Below are 18,599 nucleotides of genomic sequence, written 5' to 3' on the forward strand. Positions count from 1 at the left end.
TTCAGTCATTAAAGCTAGAAACTGAAGCCAGTTGAATTGTGTTTTCTATTAAAAACAAAAACAAAAGCATTTTAGCTGATACGCCTCCCAATGGATTTTTAGTAAACAATAAGATGAATTTGTTGTTTAAAATAAAGTATTTATTGTTCTAAACTCACTTAAGAATGCAGAAGATCCCAAGTCCCACGCAACTTCTACCGGTTACCTAATGTTTCCAACTAATGGTGTGAAGGCTCCTTGAAAGCAAGGATCTCATCTAAATCATTCATGTTTTAATTCTGAGTGCTTCTCTTACAGCGGGTGCCTAAGACATATTTGTGGGATTTAAACACACTCTGTTTATGACACTCAATACAACAAGATTTGAATCTTGTATCTTCCTAGACCTAGGATTTGGGGTAAAGAATATGTATTTTTTTCAGCTTTGGATTCATTATCTGAAAAATAGAAACAACAATACCTTGTTAACTGGGTTGTTCCTAGTAAATATTGAAAAAAACATTAATAAGCATTAAACTATGCTTGTTGTTACTGCGGTGGGAGTAGCTTTTCCTATTTTATATCTCTCATATGCCCTGTATTTCTGAAGCTCACCTGGAGCAATGCTCCCTCTGACATATAAATAGTGTGTAGAGCTTGGAACCAAGTAGCATAGCTAATAATTTCATTAATGCATGGATTCTAGTGTTTCCATTTCTTCCCATGTTTATGGCTTTGCAGATTAATAGGAATTGAGAACTAAAGTAGACATCTAGCACTAGGATAACAGGAAAGACTCTCACTATGAGAGTGAAAAGATGTTGGATGTTGAATCACCCAGTTGGGCTCTCTGCACTAATAGATTCACTGGATTCACAGCTCTCTACCTCATATGTGTGGGTGAACCTCAGGTGATCTCATTGATTATATGCCACCTATTTTCTCCCCCAAGATTTTGAGCCTAAGGGTGATATGATTAGATGAGATTGCATGAGAGAAATTTCTCCAATGTTTTGGTGTAAATTTTATGTTGTAAAATACACTGCTGTAGCCACTTGCAAATACTGAGATGTCAGTTGCAGAAGCTGTGCAATACACGCATGTGCTATACCATTGAGCGGATGACTAAAGCTCGGAAGTGTAATTGATCAAGCAGAATATTTATTGCAGGAGTGCTGAGCTTTCTACAATAAATGTACTCATCAAAGGTTGTATGTAAATCAAATGACTGCAAATTGAATAATTTAAAAGGCATTAGGGAAGCGTATTACTTAAATAAATCCCCATGTGACTCTTCAAATCTAAGAATCCTTTTGTAATGCAAAGTATTTATCTTTTTATTTAAATATCAATTTTTTACATATTAAGTTTTCTTAAATTGAAGTACACCTGTACTACAGAAAAAAAAGCAACAACTGATTCAGGGCTGCTGTGCCTACGTTTCCTCTGCTTTGAGCTTTGTAACTGTTGTGCCAAGAATTGAGTATAGGAGTGCTGGGCTATTGATTCAGCTTCATAGATTGCCATGTCCTAGAACATCCAAAGGCCTGGGTCATCCATTCAGGAGCATATTTATCTGTGTATGTTCAATTACTCCAATGTTCAATACAAATATTTTCTATCTGAAAAGGTCAGCAAGTGACAGCTCTAAATTCCTTCTGGTAGCATTTTATTTTTTTAAATCTTAAAGACTTACACTCATCTTCCTCACTTGCTTCCTTACTGTCTTTTCATTCTCTCTTCTTTAAAACACACTTAATCAGGCCGAGCGAGGTGGCTTACACCTGTAACCCCAGAACTTTGGGAGGCCGAGGCAGGCAGATCATGAGGTCAGGAGATGAGACCATCCTGGTCAACATGGTGAAATCCCATCTCTACTAAAAACACAAAAATTAGCTGGGCGTGGTGGTACGCACCTGTAGTCCCAGCTACTTCAGGAGGCTGAGGCAGGAGAATTGCTTGAACCCGGGAAGCAGAGGTTGCAGTGAGCTGAGATCATGCCATTGCACTCCAGCATGGGCAACAAGAGCAAAACTCCGTCTAAAACAAACAGTCAGTATTAGTAACTGCGTATCACCTACTCATCCTAGTTTAACAGCTGTCTCGCTCACTAAACTGTAAGCATTGAGAATGGCAGTTTTGCTTACCACCGTTTACTCAGTGCCTACCATTTGCCTGGCATATAATAAGTACTTAGTCAATACTGGCTGAGGGATTGAATGAGTGAGAAAATTAATAGATGGATGGAAGATAGCCAGTTCCCATTTACTTAGCATCCTTTGGCAAGGGCCCTAACTAATCCAGCTCTGAGCGATCCCTCCAGCCTCTTTCCATTCTGCATCTCTCTCCATTTGTTTCAACCGCACTGGTTTCTTGCTGATCACAACTGATAGGTGAAGCACGTCGGTCCTTCCCTGGGCTTGCCATGTCCTTCAGCTGGAGTGCCCTCGCTCATACTAGCGTAGTGTACCCCTTCCCATTATTTGGGTGTCTACACAAACATATGTTCTCAGAGAGGACTTCCTGGACTCCCCATCTAAAATAGCAGCTCTCCACACACCTCTTAGACATTTGTTTCATAGTACTTATAACTGAACTGTATATATCTATTTAGGTATTTATTGGCCATCTCAGACCCTCCATGTAGAATCCAAGAGGTCAGAGACACTGTCTGTCATACCCACCATAGAATGAATAAGAACCACACCAGACACAGCGAAGATACTGGATAGAGATTATTGACAAAAGGAAGAAATGCATTATCTCTTTCTTTTCCTTTTTTTTTCTTTTTTGTTGTTAGTTACATTAGTATTGTCCCCCAGTGATTGTAATAAAACCTTATTTTAACTTAACCTTAATATAATTTTATAAAGTACTTCAATCATAGTATCTTTTTACTTGTTTGTATGCTTAAAGTGGCACTGTCCTATATCACAGAATGTATCTTTAATGGGCTAAAAACTATGAAGATATTAGAATCATATTCTCATCAACCATAGCCCAATATGAAAGACATACTTGTTGAATTTTATACTTTTTCCCACATTTTTGAAGATTTACTATATTTTATTTAATTTTGTTACATCTGCCTTAAAGTTCTACTTGATATAATCAATCAGTAATATTGAGTAATAAATAAAATGTAATTTTCTTTGAGTGTTTTGTGAGACTCTAATATTCCAAAGTACAAAAACAATTATTTTAAAAAACAAATATGAGTATGCTTTTGATGACATAGACAACCTACATTTTATGACCAAGACATTATCACTTAAAGCTTATATTGAAAATAGTTTTAACAGTGCTTTTTCTCTTTGGCTTTCAGGTATTTGACTATGATTTTGGACTACAGGATGACTTTATGGGCTCAGCCTTTCTGGATCTGGCACAATTGGAGTTAAACAGGTTAGCTTTCGAGCTATTGTAGTATCGCCACCCTTCGTTATACAGTGGGCTTGTGTAACAGAAAATGTCAGCTGATCTGGGGCCTAGTTCTGTCATTTATTGTGGTGAGCCTTCCAGCTAGTCAGCATTTCTCAAATCCATCTTCCTTACTTATCCATTGGAAATAATAGCATCTTCCCTGACTACCTTATTCAACAACTCTTCAACAGAAAAATTCTTGGATACCTGCTCTGTTCCACAGTACTGTGCTAAGCACCAGGAATCTAGAGATAAAAGACGCATTCCTTCCTTTCATATTGCCCATGTGTTTGTAGTGGGGCGTGAAAAAAAGATTATGCATGTTAGTCATAGTTATTAAGAATTAGACTATTATATATAAAATACAGTGTGTGCACTTTGCTTCAGAAATGGCAAGTCTCTTGTTACTTGAGCCACAGTAGAATCTGGTTTTGTCATTGCCAGATTACCAAGGAATGCTCCTAAGGTAAGAGGCAGGCTGGTTGTATTTGCTCAGTTACATTATTATCATTGCTTCCCTAGTTGCAAAGTTATTATTGTTACTAATATTAGTTAATACTGTTACTAATATTAATCATTTCTTATACCTAATAATGGGCTTAAATTTTTCCAAGTAAATTTCAACATAGGAACTAAGAATTGATTTGTCCTATAGAATAAAAAAAATACCATTAGAAAAGATCATGCATGCTGAAATAGGTTGCAAAGAAAGCTGTGAAACTTTCTTTGATGATTTTAAGAAGGAATTCCTGGCTGTTTTGGATGATTGTGTTATATCATGTGGCGGAGATGGCGGAAAACGGAAAAACAGAGTAATGAGCCAGATCACTACTTTCTATTTCTGTAAATGTAGATGACTAGAGAAATATAAAGTGTAGAACTCTCTTATGCATTACAATCAGTTTAGTTTGAGTACAATGGCTTATTGGTCTTCCGATAGTCATTGTTACCTCAGACTGGACAAAAGAGCAGCCTTTTCCATACTTTTTCTGTAAGTCCTCCATTCTAGCCTACAGCCTAGCACAGACTTTAGGACATCCCCTACAGTCGCTGCAGCTGTAGGACGTCCCCTGAGTGGTGTTGCTTGGAATCTGTTATCATGAAAACTGAGCTCAGTCTAAAATAGACTGTGCTATTCTTCTCTAAAGGCCATAAGTACTTTCTCTGAGACTTCTGTGTAAGGATATGCAAATGACTAGACTTAATCCCAAAGTATAAATTTATCTTGTTTCCTATTAAAGATAAATCATTGGTGAAAAATAATTTTAAATGGTGACAGCTTGGAATAATTTCAGAAATTAAGAGATTATACACGAGCAGTTGGAGTGTTTTGCCACATTACATATCTTATGTATTTCTGTAGCAATTTCCTCTCCTCAAAACCATATAAACATCTCATTACTAGTTTTTAAAATAATGTATTTGTGTATGCTATTTTATTCTAAATATAAATCAATAGTATCTAAGTGTACAAAACATGATAATAATTATAGTCATATAAATATTTATGTTATACCATATAATACATTAAGGTATCTCTGAAAAAATAATACATCATAAAGCAGTTCTAAATGTTCTTATAGCTTTATCATGTAATCATTAAAAGATGTAATGAAGTTTTTTCAATTAATTTTTACATGTAATCATTACATGAAAATGAACTAAATCAGACTGTAACCCCATATGTACATTTAGTGTTTATGTGTGTGTATATATATATTCATGTGTGTGTATGTATATATATGTATATGTGTATGTATATGTATACACATACACACATACCTGTGTATATGTATGGTGCTGCACTCTGGGTTTAGAGAACATAGAAAGGGGACTGGTAGGCTTCTCAAAAGGGTTGTAGTTTCTTGGCCTTTCCAACCACTTTCTGGAAACTTCATGGGTTTAGAAAGCAGAAATTCATCTGGTGAATTCAGATCTACTCATAGTTTATTGGATAACTTAATACACTGATAATATTTTAATAATAAAAATTGTCCCAAGAAAGTAAAGGAAGACAAAATTGCTTTTTATCTTAAAATAATAAAGTGTTAATAAAAATATATTTGGCTTATTCTTTTAATGACTGTTTAAAATCTAAATATTTTCTATCACAGGCCTACCGATGTGACCCTTACTCTGAAAGATCCTCATTATCCTGACCATGATCTTGGAATCATTTTGCTCTCAGTCATCCTTACCCCTAAAGAAGGAGAGTCCAGGGATGTGGTAAGTTCCCCCACAGCCTAGTAGGAGCCCTTTCTTGCTCTCGGTCGTTCGAATGTTGTGAGCCTTTCTTTGGATCCAGATATAATAATAAAGAGAAGCTGCCTACGAAAATATGCCCTGTTCTTTGTTTCTGTGAGTATCCTAGGTGTCACTCATCCATGCTTATTGTATCTTTTCAACTCCAATTTCCTGTTCCGCCCTCGAGATCAGAACCTCTTGTTGTAAATAAGAAACAGATTTGAATTTTTATTTTAATTTTATTTCTCAATTTGCACATGTTATATTGTAGGCAAATATTAGCATTTATTTGGGGAATATATTTATTAGTAAATTGAATTCTTGGAATTCCACATTAAGGTATCCAGACCCTGCTATTTTGACTGTATTGTCAGGTGTACCATCGCAGAGAAAATGAGGTGAAATTATAACAGAGTTTCTGCTTTCTGGTATTTGCTTAGTGAATGATAAGTGAGTACTTTTCATCTTCTTGATGGGCTTCCATATTGGTATTACTCATTTTTTAATACTAGCTGTCTGTACTTACTTGCACACCATGCTGCTATGAGAAACTGACAACGGATACAGAGGAGCCAGTTACTCCCCACCATTGAAGTGACACTAAAAAATGTCAGGCTTGACCCTCGTCAGTATGCTTGATAGTATACTTTCTGCCACAATTTGCCAGAGACTATTTATTAGACTCAATGGGCTTTCATGTGCCTCAGAACGACTCTAACTAGCTCTGATTGTAACACATTTTAGTAGTAGGCATAATTTTTTTAGGCAAGTCCAAAAACTCTATTTCAGCATCTATGTATCGCTGTCCTAAAATAATGCACGATTAAAGTTGGTTATAGATTGTCTGCTGGAAAGGTATTGTTTGCATTTCCCCCTAGACTGTAGGTAAAAATAGTGAATTACAACTTCAATTTAGAAATACTTTAAACTCATTGAAAACTTCACCCTTTCAAGAAATATTTCTCTCCATCCTTTTTAGGAATTTAATGATGAACACATGCATTTATATATAATATTTGCTAAATTGGGTTAAGTAACTATACTTCATTCACTGAGGAAGAAATTCTCTTTTTAAATAAGAATTACCAGATAATAATACCTAGTGTGAGAACTTGACTTGGTAAAATTATACATGTATGTGTGCACATGCACCCCTGTGCAGAAGGGTGGGTAAGAAACAATTTTTACAAAAAGTATTTAGAAATGGAAACCCATCATGTTAGAAGTCACTACTTCAGAAGACATTTTTTTACCGAGCACAAGCCAAGAAGTATACCCTAGCTGGCTAATCCATACATAGAGATCAATTAGAAATGTTCATTTTGTGTTTTATTCAAATGATTCTAGTATTCACCAAGAACCTACTATAAGCCAGTTCCTGTGCTAGACACTTAGGATGCAATAGAACTAGGAATCAATTAGTTGCTGATGGAAACAACTATTTTAAATGCTGTGAAAAAGAGGTACATATTGCTGAAAGAGCAAATATAGAAAATTTTTTTACTAGCCAGGGGTTAAGAATTCTCTAAGGAAGTCAAATAAGAGCTGAGGTACGAAGTATAAATAGGCCTTAATAAACAAAAACCAGGACGAGAGGAGGTATTTAAAGCAGAGGAGACAACATACACAAAGGCCATGTGACAAGAGGAGCCATGTTGCATTCCAAGAATTGAAAACCTACTGGAGTTTAGAGAAGGTGGAAGCAAAGAGAGTGTGGGTGATCAGAGTGCAGGTGGAAGGGCGATGCCCCGACTGTGTAGAACTCATTGGCCATGTTAAGGTTTGGGTCTTTCCCCATAAAAAACTGTGGGGAGCCATTGAAAGGTCTATAAATCAAAAGCAGCACAATCATATTTGCCTTTGAAAATATCTTTGTGGCTGCATTGTAGAAAACAGATTGAAGGGGTAAGAATGGATACCTGGAGACCAGTTAGGAGGCCATGGCAAAAATCCAGGTGAAAGATGATGGAGATTTGGATTAGAACTATCAGAGGTAGAGATGGAGGGAAATTGGCAGGTTTACCTATAGAAGGTAAAATCAACAAGACTTGGTGATAGAATATGCTTGTGCTGGGGTTCTTCATTATTTTAATGAAGGACAGGACTTCATAAATCAAGATACCTAAGTGCCAGAGATCCTGTGTATTCCCAAACCATCTAATCTTGCAATATTCCTGGAGGTTGGAATTATACAGCGGCCATTGTGGTTATTTGGGTGATTTGATAATGTATAGTCAGCTGAATTTATATCTTAAAAGGATGTTTATTAAATACCCTAGCATCAAACTGGGGGTTTGAAGAAGCAAGTTTATATCAGGAGACCTTACGATGAAGCTGCTGGGTTGTTCTAAATTACACAGAAATATATGTCAGCACAGGCAGAGTACTTTCCAACGTTACTTTTTCTTCAACAGCCCCTGTAAAACTCCTTTAATCTCTAGGATTGCTCAAAAAAATTATTTAAAAATATGACAGTGCCTAGGAGCTGATCATCAGTAACTTATCAAATACAAATAGGTGGGTTACATGAAAGCAGTTATACATCAAAAATCTGCTTTTCTTCATCCTCTTTTCCTCCTTTTTCTTTTTCTTCATCACATCTTTTCAGCCACATTCACCCTTACCATAAGAAGTTCCTCCTGAAATCCTCATGCTGTTTTCTTGATTCAAATCCCTTTGACTATCCCAGGTTGTTTGGAAGAAATCCTTCCAAAGTCATTTTTCATCTGAGAAAGTTTTTTTGTTTTTTTGTTTTGTTTTGTTTTGTTTTGTTTTGTTTTGTTTTGCATTCATTGCCTTACTTCATGCCCTCTTCTTTCAAAGTTCCAGAGAGCACTGCATTCACTCTGCTACATTAAGTGGGAAATGGTGTCTTCTCTCCTCTTATCCTGTTGTGGACTTTTACGGCTTCTTTCTTCATCAGAGAAGCAAGGGGCTCAGCCAGGGCTCAGAAAAGTCACAGTGATTGAATCTGTTCCAGAGCCAGCCTCTCGCTGGTGAACATCCTTATGCTTCCCATCCTGACCTTGGTCACTGCAGAGGAGGCAGAGAGAAGGGTAACCAGTGTGGCTACCCTGGCTCATCCTCATGGGTGCAATTAATAGCCAAGGCATGGGCTTGGTTGTAGAGAAGCAAGTGGTGTCAGAGGAGGGGGTAGAAAGAAGGGAAGGGAGAAAGATTCCCCCATTAGAAATTCTACTGGGATTCAGTATCCTAGCTATTCTGGTGTACTAGATTTGAATCTGGGTTTCTACACATATGCTTTACATTGTGAAAATGCCCAACAAGCACATAAAAAGTGGCTTTTCTTCTGTGTTTGTTCTACATTGCAGTTCTGCAACTATTTTATTAAGCTCTCTAAAACTAGTTCTTATATTTACAACACTGTTTATGTTTTGAAACTCTAAATAAGAACCATTTGTAGGCATCTATGTAAAACAAAATACTTATTGATCATTTACTAACCATTATCTTAGGCTTTATAACTCCCTCATTATTATTCTTCTAAGTGTTAGGTGACTTGTGGCTGTTTTTCTAATTAAATTGAAACTCCTGGTGAGAAACTTTAAGGCTCCCCAACAAGCAATGTATGTTCCCTCACTGTAACTTCTGTCCCAGCCCTACGAACTCCTTGACATTTCACCTTCTCTCAAGTGCAAGCTTTCTTCAGTGTTACTTGTCCTACCTAAAGTATGCCTATACTTTACCTCACCTCCATCCTATATCCTATCGCTCATAGGAGGGGAAATATGTTTATATATATATATATATATATATATATATATGATGACTTTCTTATGATGACTTCTTGAAAGAACCAAGGGAGGGTATATGGTTTTTTTCTTACCTCAATATTCAAATCCCTGAGGTTGTCACAAACAATATCAGCTCATGATTAAATAATGATTTAATTTTCATTTGTAAGTTCTTAAAATTAGTATATTAATGATAATATGCTTGAAATCAAGATTTATTGTTCTTCCTATGGAATTCTAATGATAACAATAAATTATAAACCCATCACTGTATTTTCTTCATTCTGTAACATGTCAACTATCAGCTTATAATTTCTCTGGGCTACATTTGAAGTTTCTTGATTAAAAACAATCAGAGATCCAATGTATCTTCAAGTTAAATTTTCACATATCTAAAAAAACGTAACATACTGCTGCTGTGAAGATGGCATGCTGAACTTTCACAAATTATTCAGAAACAAATTTTATTTCGAGAAATTTAAGCTAAAAATGCAGCAAACCAGAAATCAGTTACTGAATGCTTCGCAATCCCCGAAAATGAAAATTATGTAAGAAAGGAATACAGGCAAATTTTACATTGACCCTCACAGAGCAGAATTACAAGAAGAGTTCTGTTCTCTTTGATTGCTAGCTCAGAAATAATTTACTTCAAGCTTTTAGCACTGAAGATGTTTTCCAAAAACCACATGTTTATTCTTATGCCTGTATTTATAAAACTTTATAAAGCTAAGTATTTTGTATGTCTGTAAATGGAGAATGAAAGAGATGTGTTTCAAAAGCCTTTTACAGATAAATCCTAATAATCAAATAGGAAATAGAACATTAATGTGAATAAAATGCCACACAAATGTAAGAAGAAATGAATAACTGGAAATACAGAGTCCTTAGCATTACAAAGTGGTGAGATTTCTAAAACAGTCATCTTGTGAGTTTTTTATGCACTGTTCATAGTAACAATACAGTCCATGAATAATGCAGTTGGGATGATTTCTCCTTGTGTGGCTTGCCAGTTCTAGAAATCAGTAAAAGTGAAGAATGAGTTGAAAAACCAATCAGCCTACTGAATCTCCTAAGCCTCTAAAATGTGCACTGTCTAATTGCAGTGATTTGTATTTCATAGGTGCCATATCAAAATCTCCATTGAGGTCATGATAGAGTGTTAAAAAAAAAATTCCCAGACGTGAACACACACATATATATTTCTTTAAGTTTCCAGCATTGTGTGTACAAGAAGCCAAAACCTCCATGGGGGGCATGCTGATGAGTTGCATGGCACAATTGTCATTTCTGTTTTGACTGCATGTCCTGTTTTTGAACCTGTAAAAGTGTGTAATGCATATATGTGTGTCCTATATATGCCAATTCGTCTGATAGTGTGTTTGAGTTCTTTCTGGCTCTTTTTCTAGCAGAGTTCAATCCACAGCTTTCTTCATTGGAGAATTTGTGAAATAAAAGTGAGTTAATTTGTGTTACACACTCTCTTAAATAATCTAGACCTACAAATTGCTTACCTAAGGCTAAAAAATAGAAAATTCAAAGAAACATATGAATAACCTTAGTTGGTCTTTGATAAGATAAAAAAGAAAAAAAATTTCTTTATCTTGGTTTAGTTTTGATATTCTTCAGAATTATTACACAGCCAACATTTGAAGAAATACCTACCTACAAAAAATTGAATATATGTATGTTTTATAAGATGTATGTTACTACAGTGTCTAATTATTCTGTGATTTTTTTGTATGTACAGTAGCTATATAATTAGCTTAAAAATTGCTACAACAAAAGATAAAAATTAAAAAATGGATTGAGATAAGTCTTTTAAAAACAATCGCTTCTGCAGCTCTATCACAAGCCATATTTTTATGCTACTTCATTCCTTTTACTGGCTTCAAGAAAGCTGAGCTGCTAATGAAGAATTAGAATTGTACTATAATAATATCAGGTGATAATCCTTTCAAAAATTAATTCATATGTTTCTCAGCTGAGGTTAAGATCATAGAGTAAAAAATAAATCTTATTTTTCTATAGTTTGCTTCATATTCTGTCTTTAACAATCCCCAATCCTTCTTCTCTAACATGTCTCACAGATAGCAAAGAAAATATTATTAATAATATATCTATTAAATTAATTTTCTTTTTAACTTTTCTACTGTTTTCAGTTTTGTTGAATTGACCTCAACCCAACTATCTAAAAGAAAAAGGGACTTGGAAGTGAGATACTTCAACCCATTGCTTTGCTAGTAGATTTGGCTCAAGAGACAGAAATGTCATAAAATCTAGGGCCATTTTGAGTGTCACTGGATATAGTCATAGAGCTTTAGATACTGAATTAGGAAAATAATGAATGGGTCCTCATAACTGCTAAATCTTTCATATTAATACTTAGGGTAATCACTGATTTTTTACTGTAGCAATTTCTCAAACTGAAAAATAAAACCATGCCACCTGCTTATAAAGCTGATTTGGAGAGACAGGAAAAACGCTCTATATTTTGTTTTACATATGGAAGGTTAATTTTTTGTGGTGCGAGTCAGGGGATGTGACTTTGTGGAATCCTTGTAACATTGACTAGTGTTGCCATGAGATTTCACCCTTTCTAATGTTCTAAGGCCCCTTTTCATAGCATAACATTTCTTATATAATAGAATTTTATATTATAAGATTACTAGATGCTAGATGATGATGATAAATGACCATGAATTAATAGATTTTACTTTTTTATGTATCTTAATTGTTCTTGATTTATTTGACTCAAAATATTGTCTCCAGGAAATACCATTCTTTGTCCATTGAAACTGCTTGGTGAGAAAGTTGAGCACTTATTATTCAACTCATATGGGGCAGTTTTCATAGTACAACATACCACTTAAGTATTTGGTTTCCAGTTGCCTTTTGGTGATGATGGAGGAGGTGGTGGTGGTGGTAGTGGTGATGATGATACTGATGATAAGTCATTTAACATCAAAAATAAAGATTTATTACATGTTCCCCTGGATGGCCACCTCTACAACCCAGTGCTGGGATTTGTTGCTTCAAAATGAATTGGGCATTAGTACTTTGAAAACATAAAGTATTTCTATAATAGTGTTTGATAACAGTGCTTTGCACTTTCCTGAATAAAAAAAAAAGAGATGTGATGGGGAATCATTGTAACTTTAGGAAATCTATTACTCTTTTGTGTTTTGGTCAACATTTAACACAGACTATATGTAGAGAAAATATACCGTGTAAGACCACTTCCTATAGAAGGGAGGAATGTATAATTATTTTTGAAAATGTTATGCTAGACTTAGTTTTTACCCTAGAATGTATAAATCCATTCTTGTGGTTTAGGTTAAAGGTTACCCTCATCTTATATTAAAATCTTTTCATTTTTGTGTTCTTCTAATCCATGAGTAGTTTCTGACATGGTCCTTTTTCATGGTGAATCCTCCTGAAACAGATACAGTTCTTAAAGTGCACATTCCTAATATAAAATTTGGCAGGCACTTTAAGCTCTAATCTTTGCCCTGAGTATTTCCTATCCTCTACTTCATCTGCTTAATAGTAAAGCAAAGAGGGAGGAAAGAAGTTAATCAGGAAGGTTAATACTTCAGTGTTCATTGAGAAATTTTTTAAAGTAAAGAGAGGAAATAAAATTGTTGGGCTTTTATGATTTAGTTTGTTCAAGACATTAATGATCTTGGGGACACATTACAAAGCTCTAGAACCTTAATTAAAAGTTTTGGCCATACATATTTCTTAGTATAACACTAGTTTAAAGGATATGGTTTCACTAAACATTTGGCAGGAAAATGCACCAGTAACCATCACAGTACACAGCATTTGTTTTCAGTTGAAAGCATTCTTAGACCCTGATGTAGTTAAAGATTAACTGGAAGCAGAGACAGTTCTACAATACCACCAAAGCAAAAGACTTTGAAAGTGTTTGAAGAGAAAAATTATTATATACCTGATCAAGTTATGTACATCCTCAATCTCCACCACCAAAAGGAGCCATTGGAAATCATGAGACTCAATGTGGTTTTTTTAGTCAATAAAGGCATCCCAAATGTTCCATTCTTTTAAAAATATACTGTCCCATTTTTTTTTATAAAGGAATAAATCAAATGAACTCGCACCAGAAAGACTGCTGGAATGTTAAAATTGTTTCTCTAGTTGTGTGTGCGTGAAAAACAAGTTTTGTGTTGTGTAGTTGTTGCCGGGAACTGCTTGCTGTTTTAAGGGCTAATAAATGTTTCCGCTGAAAAACAACCGGCTCCCCTATTCTGTACTTGAGTGAAAAGATAATGAAAATGCTTTATTTTATTTACAGACAATGCTAATGAGGAAGAGTTGGAAAAGATCAAGTAAGGTAATGCTTAGCTTGTGATCTTTCAGCTTTTCTTGTTGAGAAGAACTATCATCTGCTTTCCCAGATCTCTCTCATATCTCTTCAAAGTATGCCACCAGATTTCATACTATTCAATTGTTACTTTTCCCCATAAATTTAAGCAAACCATCTGATGTTTTTAAAATAGAAATCATACTGATCAGTAGCTTCAAACCATCCTATCACTATTCTCTGGTCACTTCTCAACATCATTCTCAGCATCTGGTCTCAACTATTTATGCAACAGGGTCTAGAAAATTGCTTTGCACCAGGAATAAAATGATAAGTCTAGGGGAGGGACAACTCCAGACAGAAGAAAGATTTCCACAGTTATTTTATTTTTTTGGGGGGGTGTCACAGAAAATTGGTATGAGGCTTTCTAAACTGAGAAATTCCTATATCATTACATCTTTGGAGTGTAAAATAAGAATAATTTTTTTCTCATTGTCTCTTCTCACTTTAAGAAATAAAGTGAGAGGAGTTTATGGTTCCTGTAACTCACTAAGCCCTGGCTCTTTTGCAACTTGTGAGATATGCAAAATATAAACTAAGATCTTAATTTGTTCAGTGGTGCTGCCACTGTTGGACACAGAAAGATATCAAGATGAAACAACTTTTGTAAGAATATATCTTGAAATAAATCAAAAGATTTTACTTGTAAAAATTTTGTCTGCTCAAATTTCTACTTAGAGTCAGTATTTCTTTTTAATAGTGACTAATTTTTTTAGACCCTGGAACATGACAGTCTTTTTCCTCCCATTCTGATTGAATCATGCTTTTACTTAAGCTTTTCTTTAATTTTGTCTTTTTATTATTGTGAATTAAAAATATATATCAAAATGTTTTTATATTTATGGTAATGACTTACTCTGTTTGAACAAGTGTCTCTTAGTGTACATTTTCTCCCTAATTCTTGTGTCATTAATGACCAAAGAATAAGTTGGCTCACAAAAAAGTCAGGGCTCCCATTAAAAGTCACCTTTATTATTTTAATAAAATGAAAAACACTTATTAAGGAAGGTTGCTGAATATTTCTGACTTAATGTTCTCTGTGATTTTTACTAATCAAAAAAGTTTCAAGAGGTTTTGAAGAAATATTTGCACTGTTTATATTTGTATTACTTTTTCCTTTGTAATTATACTTTAAAGTTATATTAAAAGTGTATATATTTTTTAAATTTGTATAATTTGATATATTTATGTACAAAATATGACAATCCATCAATATGTGGCAATATTCTGTCATATGTGTTTAACATGACAGAATGCTAGAACAGGATATTATATAATATTTAGTATTAATTAGTGGGAATAATCCATTTTATTGTATAAAAGACTAGAAATGAAGATTCTGCCTGCCATGGTGGCTCACGCCTGTAATTCCAGTACTTTGGGAGGCTGAGGTGGGCAGATTACTTGAGGTCAGGAGTTCGAGACCAGCCTGGCCAGCATGGTGAAACCCGACTCTACTAAAAATACAAAAAGTAGCTGGGCATGGTGTCATATGCCTGTAATCCCAGCTGTTTGGGAGGCTGAGGCTATAGAATCACTTAAACCCAGGAGGCGAAGGTTGCAGTGAGCCGAGATCATGCCACTGCACTCCAGTCTGGGCAACAGAGTGAGACTCTGTCTCTAAAAAAATAATAATAATAATTCTTCTTTAAAAACTAAATTAAATTTCTATTAAAATGTAAATATAACTTTAAGAATAAATTAAGTAAAAATATATCCACATATTTTTGTTCCATATACAAAAAACCTAAAATGAAAAATATCTACCCTCTACTGTTTTTAATATCTATAATTCTTGGAGTTTATATTTATTATTAGCAATCCATTTATGTATTCAAACGGATACATTTTTCAAGCTTCCAACTGAAGATACAGAATTCCTATGTCTAACAGCATTCATTTGAGTACTTGGCAGATTATATTTAGTACAAGTGTTAACATAAGCTTTTGGGTTTTAGCCTAAGGGATTTTCAACTTTGAAAAAATTAATGGGGATATTGAATACTAAGTGAAGTAAAATCAGTTCACTCATTTGACTTTTTTTCTGTGAGAACATACTGAACACCTGCTAATTCATTCAGATTTTTTACTGTACCCTAAAATATTTGCCATATTCATCCATATTAGTGTTATGAGAGCATAATGTTAAATTCAAAATCGGGGGAAAGTTTGACATTTCAATTACTAGCTAGTCCACCTTCCTTCACACACTCTGCTACGTTAAAACTGCTCCTTGAACCTTTTCGTCCAGTAAATTGTGCTTCTTGTGAAACTAAGGGGTAAGGAACTATACTGTGTGGTTTTATAGGTTTTACTGTGTTACTGTTTTATGGAAATGCATCTTTTCTAAATATTTCAATCTTCTTAAAAATTCTTGTCTGAGTACAGATTTTTCATTTTTTATTTTTGGAAATAGGGTGTAATTTTATTTGCATTACATTTAAATATGGGTATTTCATATATGATATAACTATGTTCAAATTCAAAGGTAAATTTTTCATAAAAACACAGATTTTCTTCCTTGGAATCTTGATTTACAGAATGAGGTCTCCCGCATCTTTGTGGCAGGGCTTTGGCATGCAGCCTGTCTTTGAGCGTCAATGGTGAATATATAATCTAAGAAGTATAAATTTTGTAGCAAAGACTTAAAGATAGCCGGTGTTGTTGGAGATTCTCTCCAGCATGGAGTTTTTCTTCCTTGGTTTCTTTCAGAAGTGATGTAACTACAGAGGAAAAAAGCCTAAATTGACATAGTTTTTGTTCTTTTAAATACAACTGTCTCCCCTCTATACAACGTGAATCAGCTCATGGAACTTCCCGTTCCTTAAACATCTACTCATCATTTTCATCATCTGGACTTTCTGTGATGAGATTTCTTTACCTATTTTTGGAGTCATAATTCAGCCAATAATAGGCTCTTTTAATGGAAATCTTATTACTTGTGGCACTCACATAATGTGGGGTTCTATTTACTATTGAAATCAAAAGAAAGATCACCAGCTTGAGGACAGGGAGATCCTAATTGCTGTTCAGGACTAACTTATTATTTGGCGGGGTGGGGGTAAATGTATTACCACTTAATAATACATAGGGAAAAATACATCTAAACTTACCTCTGAAAGACAAGAATGTATAAAATATACATTATATTTGAATGGCATATAAACAAGTATATAGCTATAAATTCCATAATATTGCCTCTTCTAGGGACAGAACCATCCTTTAAAACACTCATTCTGGTTTTCCACAAGCACGCTATCTATTATGCTCATTTTGAATTCTGCCCAACACCTCAGCTGTTATAGAATTATGTTATTTTAAGAAGAAAGGGACTGATGTCTCCCTAAACTTGGGCAACAGAATTATCCAGGTCAAAGAGTTACACCTATGTGACAAAATGTGTTTTAGCAGAGAAATGGTAGTGCTTTGGATTATTGCAATATTTTATTCTTTAGAAGAAGCTTATCACTGATAATTTATTCTAAGTTTAAATTATTCATCAAGAAAGTTTCATGAACTCAGATGATTTATATGTATTTTGTGAATAAATTTTGTGGGTCCAAACCAAAAATTGAAAAAAATAATGAAATAATTGGCTCTATCAAACAATGTGCAGTTATGATTTTACACTACTGTGTGTGTGTGTGTGTGTGTGTGTGTGTGTGTGTGTGTGTGTGTTTTAACCTAGAATAATGAATTTTCCAATGGGTAAAGGTGAGATAATAAGCTTATGTGCTTTCAACAGATTGTTTTAATTATATGAGAAATATGATGATGATATAAAAACATATACATTGCAATTCATATCCTCAACAATAACAGTTTAGAATTGTTTTTCTTTCAGAAAAGTTCATCCTTTGAATATATACAGACTACTGTGATGGTGTCTGATTATGATATCTTCTGTTACTTGACAGCTTATATCTTTTTTTAATAATACATCTTTTTATAAAGATTTTATTATAACTACTTGGCATAATTTTAATGAACTATAAAACACTTTATTCATTGGTTGAATGAAGCAATTTTTAATAAGACTTTTGGCAAGGAGATCATTAATTTAAACTAGAGAACACTTTCAACTCTAAGTCTGCATGGCGTAGTAGTTAAACCTGACACCTTGGATGACACATTAAAAATGCATCAGCAAAAACTCTAAGTGCTTTAAGTAACGGTGGAGAAACAGATTAACACATCTTTAAGTATCTCACACAGTCAGACATGATGGAAAAAAAAGTCATTATTTAACAACTATCAGGTTCTTTCTACAAAAACTTTATATCCTGATAATAAATAGGCAATTTTTTTAAACCTGCAAAAATGAAAACTATTGGTCATAGACTTTCTTAACTCACATGAGTGACCAACATGGCTTTTCTTGGATGCCATATTTCTAATTATTATGTATGTCTTTGAAAAAAATGATATGCCCGATGTTTTTGAAGGAAACCTAAAATTATTTTAGATTTTTACCTTGCCATTGTTTGTACTCCCAAATCTATATTATTTGGAAATGCTATAAAATCAACCTTATAATCAAGATTTCTGAGATTCCAAAATGCAACAATGAATAAATGGTAACTAGCAGTGAATATTTCTGTTATCAAAGAGTATATTTTGACCCGACCTAACCAAAGTCCTGAAATTTGTAGCAAGGTTATTTAAAACAGAGATATTATAATATCAGTGAATATTTGATTACCCCCACAAAATACATGAAGCCATAACCAAATTTTATGTTGAGATGGTTTTTTCTTGCTGTTTTGACAATATTTCCCCAAAGGCATAAAATATGCTTTTTATGTATTATATTC

General features: G+C 34.2%; 1 protein-coding gene across 11 annotated transcripts in view; it reads left to right on the top strand.

The window, feature by feature from the left end:
* The window catches only part of MCTP1 (multiple C2 and transmembrane domain containing 1), a 578,648-nt gene that overhangs the window by 328,481 nt on the left and 231,568 nt on the right, over positions 1-18,599 (top strand). For 4 of the 11 annotated variants that reach the window (XM_032274288.1, XM_032274364.1, XM_032274471.1 and 1 more), the window contains exons 4-7: positions 3,305-3,384; positions 5,517-5,628; positions 10,808-10,855; positions 13,717-13,755. In XM_032274288.1, coding sequence (XP_032130179.1) covers positions 3,305-3,384; positions 5,517-5,628; positions 10,808-10,855; positions 13,717-13,755 — 279 coding nt within the window. The remainder of the gene's footprint in view (positions 1-3,304; positions 3,385-5,516; positions 5,629-10,807; positions 10,856-13,716; positions 13,756-18,599) is intronic. The other 7 variants (XM_032274210.1, XM_032274606.1, XM_032274457.1 and 4 more) reach the window with 2 other exon arrangements.

This window comes from Sapajus apella, unplaced genomic scaffold (genome assembly GCF_009761245.1).
Source record: "Sapajus apella isolate SASKATOON/1434 unplaced genomic scaffold, GSC_monkey_1.0 scaffold1, whole genome shotgun sequence".
Lineage (NCBI taxonomy): Eukaryota > Metazoa > Chordata > Mammalia > Primates > Cebidae > Sapajus > Sapajus apella.